General features: G+C 45.9%; 1 protein-coding gene across 4 annotated transcripts in view; it reads right to left on the bottom strand.

Annotated features, from left to right (window-relative positions):
• The window catches only part of RAD54L (RAD54 like), a 30,036-nt gene that overhangs the window by 405 nt on the left and 20,814 nt on the right, over positions 1-8,817 (bottom strand). For 3 of the 4 annotated variants that reach the window (XM_032247447.1, XM_032247449.1, XM_032247450.1), the window contains 8 exons: positions 7,089-7,215; positions 5,165-5,239; positions 4,899-5,029; positions 4,250-4,360; positions 3,969-4,092; positions 3,505-3,583; positions 2,995-3,174; positions 80-243 (listed from right to left, as the gene is read on the bottom strand). In XM_032247447.1, the coding sequence (XP_032103338.1) occupies positions 80-243; positions 2,995-3,174; positions 3,505-3,583; positions 3,969-4,092; positions 4,250-4,360; positions 4,899-5,029; positions 5,165-5,239; positions 7,089-7,215 (991 nt within the window). The remainder of the gene's footprint in view (positions 1-79; positions 244-2,994; positions 3,175-3,504; positions 3,584-3,968; positions 4,093-4,249; positions 4,361-4,898; positions 5,030-5,164; positions 5,240-7,088; positions 7,216-8,817) is intronic. The other variant, XM_032247448.1, reaches the window with a different exon arrangement.

Raw genomic sequence — 8,817 nt, 5'->3', positions numbered from 1 at the left:
CTAGGGGCAGAAGACACAGCTGAAGTCATTACAGATCCCATCTCCCTGCTGTGTGGGTAGCTTAGTAATGGTTCCCTACCTGTCATGTGTGTCACTGAGGCTAGCTTCATCCAAGATAAATAGCTCCTTCAACTCGCCCAGAGAGAAGTGGCGCTCTACGTCCTGCTCCTCATCCACCACGCAGCTGCTCAGTGCCTTCTTGTGGCTCTGACGCTGGAAGATCTTCTCCTCAATGGTGCCTGCCTGGGGAAGAGGGGGTGGGGAATATCGAGGGATACTGCGCTTAGCCATAAAAAGTGTACAGTAAAACTAAGGGGTTGAAACTACAGCTACCCAAGAGAAGGGGAGATAAATAAAAAGTATGAGTCCTGGAACATTATCTCTACCCAGCTGAGGCCCATTTTCCCAGTCTGTCTTCTGAGAACATGACATACGAATGGTCTGCCCACCCACGCTATTTTCTGTATTAATGATGGGTCCCAGGGCCTGGCTAAATCCCTTCAGGGTAAATTGAGGTTTGTCTGCTGCAGCTTCAGATTTCCATACCAAGCCCAACTCTTAATTCATTCAATTAATACCATTTGGGTATCTTCTCTGCCAGACCTTATGCTGACATTAGGATACAAAGAAGAATCATATATATCCCCTATCCTTGAGCTCCCAGAATAGTGAGAAAGATACATTTAAACAGTTGATACAATGATAGAAATCTGTACAGGATAACTAGGAGCCCATAAGGATGGTAGAGTAGAACAGTCTTGAAAACTTGAAACTCCATCCTTGAGCGCAATGTTGAAAATGAATAGATGGTTTGTAAGAAAAGACATAAGGGAAGGCATCCCCAGCACAGGAACGAAGGAATACTACTGGCCTACTGGAGGACTGTGAGGAGTTCAGACTAACTAGAAGTTGGTGGGAATATGGTAAGAGCTGAGACTGAGCAATCAGCAGAGGTCACATTAAAAAACCTTGGATGCCATGCTGAAGGCCTTGGTCTTGTCTTTGAAGTGATGAAAAGTAAAATCAAAATTTTTGGAAAGCTCCTCTGGAAGCAGTATGTGAATGATGGGTTGGGATAAGACAGAAGTAAACAATTAGGAAGCTGCTGCAATATCCAAGTGACAGATGACCATGACCTCAGGAGGGCATGAAAAGCAGGGTTAGATTAAGTAAATTTCAAGAATTTAAAAATCAGTGAAAACTGGTGGGAATTTGGTTGTTAGGAGAAAAGAACAGTCCAGTAAGATTATTCCCAGTTTTAGGTTTGGTGGATAGTGGAGCCAGGTGTGGTGGCTCATGCCTTTAATCCCAGCACTTGGGAAGACCAAAATGGGAGGATCGCTTGAGTCCAGATGTTCAAGATCAGCCTAGGCAACATAACAGAACTCCGTCTCTACAAAAAATAAAAAAAGTATCCAGGTATGGAGGCACACATCTGTAGCCCCAGCTATTCAGGGGGCTGAGGTGGGAGCTTGAAGCTGCAGTGAGCCGTGATCATGCCTCTGTACTCCAGCTTAGGTAACAGAACGAAACTGTCTCAATCAATCAGAAGGGGAATGAGTTTAGTCATGATGCTTCTGAAGTGCCCATTAGAAATCTAAGTGAAAATGTAGATTAAGTGATAGAAATAGAGGTTTAGAGCTCAGGTAAGAGATCTGGGTTAAAATTTTATAGTTAGAGATTTGCCAGTATAAAAAGTGTGTACACTCAGAGGTGGAAGAATCGAAGTAGAGTTTCCAAAGACAAGAGAAAAAAAATTTTTTTTTTTTTTTGAGACAGGATCCTGTTCTGTCACCCAGGCTAGAGTGGCACAATCCTAACTCACTACAGCCTTGAACTCCTGGCTTCAAGTGATCCTCCTGCACCCGTCATAGAAGAGCATTTTAAGGGATTATTAGTCAACAGTGTGAGATACACAAAGGAAACGTCAATAGTCTCCTGTTTTGGCAATTAGGAAGTCAGTAGTATATTTGAAGGTAGGTTCAGTGGTATAAGAAGTCTGACAAATGAGCAGAAAGAAGGTAGGAAATTTGAGAGAAACGGTAGATGTTGAAATGGTCAAAGGAAATGAAATATGGCCACCTCAAAAAAGACAACATGAATTTATGGTAGTACCAACCTGTAAAAGCAATGTAGCAGGTGTAGAAGCTGAAAACAGCTCAAATAATCCAACTGGAACAGGTACTGGGAAAAGAGTAGCTGAAAGGATGCACAGTAAGGGCTGGGCTAAATAAAGAAGGAAGTCAAGCCAGATGAGTGGGAGAGTCGGAAGGGGAGAGACTGCAGGAATATTAGGCTGAAGCAGATACAGCAGGTATGTGGAAACTAGGAGGACAAGAAGTCAGAGTAGAATGACAGTTATTAAAGTTTTGGGTACTAACAAGTTCCACAGTGTGACCTTAGGAATAATTAGATGCAGAGGAGTTGAGATGAGGTCAGGGAAATATGAAGGTCAGAGTGCTGGATAACCACATGGTCCTTGACATCAGCCAGTATGATTGCTGGATTTGGGAAAGGAATGAAGGCTGAGCTGGTGTCCAAAGTCATCAATGAATTAGGAATATAGCAGAGGATAGAGAATTGCAGCAAGGAAGAAAAGAGGGTAGTCAAGTTCAACGATATAAGCTTAAAGAGAGGAACTGTGGGATGGATGGTCTGAAGTAGATAATTGATAACTTGGAGAATGCAAATAGGACAGGGGATGAGAGAAGACTACAAGGCCAGTGACACAGCAGAAATCAGGTATGACGGAAGCAGGTATGCTGTGAAAAGGATGTACTGAACACGTGTCCAGATGGCACAGTAAGAATGATTTGAGGGAATGGGGTGCAGAGAAGGGGAGGGAGAACAGAAGAATAAAAGATTCACTTCTGGGCCCATCGCTTGGCTACTGCTAGAGGCAGAAAGGCCAAAGAGAGGCACTAAGAAACAAGATGGTCCTGAAGGTCTTGTTCCATGACCCACCCCTACTATGACTACTATCACTATCCTTACAGACAGTAGGCGGTAGATATAGCAAGTCTTCTTTTGACCGTCTCGCCAGACCCGGGCCATGGCTTGTTCATCATTGGCTGGGTTCCAGTCAGGGTCAAACATGACCAGCCGGTTAGCCCCAATGAGATTGAGGCCACAGCCCCCAGCTTTGCTGCTCAGCATGAAGACAAAGTCAGGGCTCTGGAAAGAGAGGAAACAGGAGAAAAGGAACCTCTTATAGCCTAAACTGGGATCCTGCTCAGCCCAACCAACTCCTCTCAATGCCTCTATACTACTCAGTACCAGTTGTGAAAACCACCAGTTTGTCTGCTCACCAGCCAATTTCCGAACCCACAAAGTCAGTTTCCAGCCCAGCCCATCACCAACCAGCCAAACCCTACTATATCCACTGGGGGACAGCGGGGCGGGGGGTGGGGTGCGGAGTCAAGGTAACCCCCTATAGCTTCTCTATCAATCCTTAATTCTGATGATACTGCATCGGTGATGTGGGGACAGGTGATGTGCATTTACCGATGGACTATTGAAGCGTTCTACAACCTTGGCTCGCTTCTTAATGGACATCGTGCCATCCAGGCGGACATATAAGTACCTGAAGGGGGATCCGAGACCCAAGAAAATAAAGCTTCAGTGATTAGGGGGAAAAAAAATTTTAAATGAAAAATTTTTTTAAAAGACCCAAGAAGAAAGCAGAGCCCCTTGGAGCCAGAGCTACTATAGGGACTGCTTGAGGCTCTAAACTCCCAAAGGCAGGGACAGGGAACTAGAGACAAGGAATGTGTCCTAAAGGAATACCTGAGGGACTCAGGGATCTTGTACTTGGAGAGAGATCTGGGGCCATCGCAGCAATAAGGGAAGATATCTTCAGGGAAATCCTTATGTGCCCACATCTTGGCCCACATCCACAAATCAGAACTAGAGGTGAAGTAGGGGAGGGGTACATCCCCCTTTGGCATCCTGGTTAGACTCTTCCCTACCTTCGGGCCCGGCACAGCTTCTCAAAGAGATCCAAAGTCTGGGTGTAATTCGACACCAGCACTACTTTGTCACTGCTTCGGCTTCGGGTCACCGCCAGAATATAATCCAGGACCAGCATCTTACCTGGGAAGAACAGCAACCAACAGTCCCCTACTGGCTATTGCAATGGCCCACAGTTCTTACTCTTGATATCCTGCCTTGAAACAGGACAGTCCTAGCACAAAGACAATCTCCTACCCTTCACCTAGAGAAGCCCAAATACTGGTAGGTAAAGGGTCACCTGACAGCTGGGGCTCCAGGGCCTTAGAGCTGTAACCAGGAGGAAAGAGGTCCAAGGCACCCTCAAAGCCATCCTCCTCTTCCACACACTTATCATAGATTAGAGCTGGATCTGGGGGAAAACAAAAGAAAATCCAGTTACTTTGCTTTCTGAAGTTTCGACTTCAGTGTTCACTAGAGCTCCCTCTAGAAGCCTGCCCCAGAAAGCCTTCCTCAACATCAGACTTGTTTGATCTTCATCCTACCAAATTCCAACAGGATACAGTCAGTGCCATCTGGGATGATGGATGGACAGACACTAGTATGTTCTCCCAACAAGAAGGGAGCTATAACAGAGCAGGCAAGGTTTGTTATTTTTCCTCCTGCCCAACATTGTATATGAGCATGTGTACATGCAAGCACTCACAAACACAGTTGACATATCCCAGGTCATCAAGCACAGGCTGGACAGAAGATGAGCTCAATTTCCCAAAGCAAAGAGTCTGGTAAACAGAGTCCACAGTGCAGGGTTCATGTCTTGGGTAGGGTTGAAATCACATGTGGCCTCTATGAGGATGACTGGACAAGTTTTAGGGTCACCAGGCCACTACAGGAACATATCCTTCCTTGCTCACTCTCACAGAGGACACCAGGACACAAGCTCAACTCACGATTACAAAGCTTCTTTAGTGAGGTGATGGAAGAAAGGGAAGACACACTCATCTTGCCCTCATGCAATTCTTCTGCCGGCTTCGCTTGTCTCAGAAACCTCTTATATAACTCAGTCTGAAGGGGTGTCAGCCTGAAAAAGGCAGCTAGGTCAGTGGAAAAAGCTAGACCATGCTCCTACGCTCTGAAAACACCTTGAGAGCCTAGCCATGCTTCAGGAGCTCAGCTCTGACCCACTCACTCCACATCTTTCAGTTGAGTTCAGTACCTACAACAAACGACCTGCTCAATCTTCACAGGCAGATATTTGGAAAGGATATCAGATGTCCTCCTTATCAGGCATCTAGAGAAAACAGGATAAAAAGGCAAGAGGCTGATAAAATTGCTGTGCTAAGTACTGGAATCAAAGCTACCACCCAAAGGACCAAGACTAGCCATCTTTTACAGTATCAAATGTCAGAGACTCGGCCAGGCCTGGTGGCTAATGCCTGTAATCCCAGCACTTTGGAAGGCCAAGGCAGCCAGATAACCTGAGGTCAGGAGTTCAAAACCAGCCTGGCCAACGTGGGGAAATCCCGTCTCTACTAAAAATGCAAAACTTAGCCGGGCATGCTGGAAGGTGCCTATAAACCTGGCTACTCAGGAGGCTGAGGCAGGAGAATCACTTGAACCCAGCAAGCAAAGGCTGTAGTGAGCCAAGATCGCACCATTGCACTCCAGCCTGGGCAACAAGAGCGAGACTCCGTCTCAAAAACAAAGAATGTCAGAGACTCATCAGACCTATGTCAAACGTCTGTATCAGGGTTTCAGTTGTGGAAACAGAGACCTTCCAAAATGCTAGCTTAGACAGACAGCAGTTTCTCCTCCTCTTCAATAGGTTGCCTAGTCTTCAAGAGAAGACTGAGGCTTCCCATTGAGACAGGAACACTAGCAAGAAAAGCAGGCTGCAAACTACAAAGTCCTTGAGGGAGTTTCTGCTTGCATTTGTCCAAATGCCCACTGCTACATGGCCCCAGGCTAAATGAAGTTAAGCATAGACCGCCTGAGAAGACCAGGAAAGATAGGAATCAGGCACCTAAGAAGCAGATCTTAAGAAAACACCAATTCTTCTTCCTGCCATCTAAATTTTTTATTTTTGAGACAGTCTCGCTCTGTCACCCAGACTGGGGTGCAGTGACGAATCTGAGCTCACTGCAACCTTCGCTTCAAACTCCTTACCTCAAGTGACTCACCCGCCTCAGCTTCCTAAAGTCCTGGGATTATAGGCATGAGCCACAATGCCCGGCCTGCCATCTAAAATTGGTAGGGAGAGGTAACTGGGTAGTCAGGCAGTTGTTGAGAAGGGCAGGAGAACTCTTTAGAATGTAACCTATCAAGTGTGCATACTACCTCTGAACAAAGGAGTCCAGAATGTGCCTACCCCTTGGGTTATGTAACTCCCATGAAAAAAATAAGGCCTCTGGCTGGGCACAGTGGCTTGTGCCTGTAATCCCAGCACTTTGGGAGGCCAAGGCGGGCAGATCACAAGGTCAGGAGTTCAAGATCAGCCTGGCCAACATGTTGAAACCCCATCTTTACTAAAAAAAAAAAACAAAAATTAGCTGGGCATGGTGGTGGGCGCCTGTAGTCTCAGCTACTTCAGAGGCTTGAGGCAAGAGAATTGCTTGAACCCAGGAGGCAGAGATGGTAGTGAGCCGAGACCACACCACTGTATTCCAGCCTGGGAGACAGAGCAAGACTCCACCTCAAGAAAAACAAACAAAAACAAAAAAAAACTCCTCTTAGCCTGGGAGCCACAGCCATCTTTCAGATCTTCTACCTGTCACAGAATGACTACGGGCCCTGGGAAAAGCCTAATGCTTCGGGTCTGAGACCAAACTGACAGGAAGCTTCTGAAATACTAGTAATGCTCCAAAGTATACTTTGCTCAAAAAGTCCAGCAGCATCAGAGAAGAGCTTCCTCAGCAGGTTGGTAAACAGACCAAAACCAGACCACAGAGCCTAGGCCAGAAAGCAAGCAGGCACTTGGCTTCCAAGACTCCTTCGTTCATTCAATGGCCATAGTTAGGACACAGATCCCACTCCGTTCCTAGAATCCCAGCCTTTGAGGGCTCTAGACAAGCAAATTCCCCAAAGGATTGGCCACGGATGGTCTGGGAGGCAATTCTAATGACTTAGCTTGAGGTCATTACCTATTCACAATGCTGGTGAGCTCCCGCAGCCGCTCCTCTCCTAGCTGCCTGTCTGCCTCACTAGCAGCAGCGTCTCGACCCTTCAAAATTGGCAATTCAAAATGCTTCTTGAATTCTTGGGCAGTCCCTAAACACAGGAAAGAGGGAAAATGGAAGAATGTTGGAAAGGAATGATTTTCCCATGGCCAGAGATGGAAGGCTACCTTCTTACAAACCAGCCTTCCTATCAAGAACAAAGCTAACCAAAATATAGACCAATTTCTGTTTAACAGATCAGAGAGGTTATCAAAGCAGTGAAGACTTGAAAGGCCAAATAGTGAGATGATAGATTAAAATCCAAATATATAATTACTTAAAATGGATTGAAACAACAAACATGGCCAGAGTGGAGTCTTGCTCTGTCACCAAGGCTGGAGTGCAGTGGCACGATCTCAGCTCACTGCAACCTCCATCTCCTGGATTCAAGCAATTCTCCTGCCTTAGCTTCCTGAGTAGCTGGGATTACTGGTGCCTGCCTCCATGCCCGGCTAATTTTTGTATTTTTAGTAGAGATGGGGTTTTACTATGTTGGCCAGGTTGGTCTCAAACTCCTGACCTCAAGATCCACCCACTTTGGCCTCCCAGAGTGCTGGGTTTACAGGCTTAAGCCAATGCGCCCAACTGATTTTTTTTTTTTTTTTTTTTTGACAGGGTTCTTTCCCTGCCCCCCAGGCTGGAGTGCAGTGGGGCAATCATGCTCACCACAGCCTCAGCCTTCCAAGTAGCTGGGACTATAGGCACATGCCACCACAGTCAGCTAACTTTTGTATTTTTTTGTAGAGATGAGGTTTTGTCATGTTTCCCAGGCTAGTCTTGAACTCCTGGGCTCAAGGTACCCTCCTGGCTTGGCCTCCCAAAATGCTGGGATTACAGTTGTGAGCCACTGTACCCGGCCACATTGAGAGAAATTAAAGATAACCTATAGGAGTTCAAGACCAGCCTGGCCAACATGGTCAAACCCCATTTCTACTAAAGATACAAAAAATTAGCCAGGCATGGTAGTGCCTGTAATTCCAGCTACTTGGAAGGCTGAGGCAGGAGAATCACTTGAACCCAGGAGGCAGAGGTTGCAGTAGCCGAGATCATGCCATTGCACTTCAGCCTGGGAGACGGGGCGAAACTCCATCTCAAAAAATAAATAAATAAATAAAAATAAAGATGACCTAAACAAGTAGAGAGACAGATCATATTAATATATTGGAAGGTTCCTTATTATAAAATTGAAAGATCTTCCAGAATTTATCTACGGATTCAATACAGCCCCATTGAAATTCAATAAGGGTTTTTTTTTGGGGTATGGCAGGCAGTAAGGGTATAAATTGAAAAGTTGATTCTGAAATTTACATGAGAATGCAAAGGGTCAAGAATAGCTAGGACAATGTTAAAGAATAAGAACACAGTTGGAGGCTGGGCAGATTGCTTGAGCTCAAGAGTTCAAGACTAGCCTTGGCAACATGGCAAAACCCCACCTCTACCCAAAATACAAAAATTAGCCAAGCATGATGGTGCACGCCTGTTGTCCCAGCGACTCAGAAGGCTGAGGCAAGAGAATCACTAGAGCCTGGAAGCTGAAGCTGAGTGAGCCATGATCTCACCACTACATTCTGGCCTGGGTGACAAAGCAAGACCCTGTGTCAAAGTTTAAAATATGTGTGTGTGTGTGTGTGTGTGTGTGTGTGTGTGTGTGTGT

The sequence above is a fragment of the Sapajus apella genome, unplaced genomic scaffold, assembly GCF_009761245.1.
Source record: "Sapajus apella isolate SASKATOON/1434 unplaced genomic scaffold, GSC_monkey_1.0 scaffold62, whole genome shotgun sequence".
In the NCBI taxonomy this organism is placed as follows: Eukaryota; Metazoa; Chordata; class Mammalia; order Primates; family Cebidae; genus Sapajus; species Sapajus apella.
This window is presented reverse-complemented; position numbering and strand designations above follow the sequence as displayed.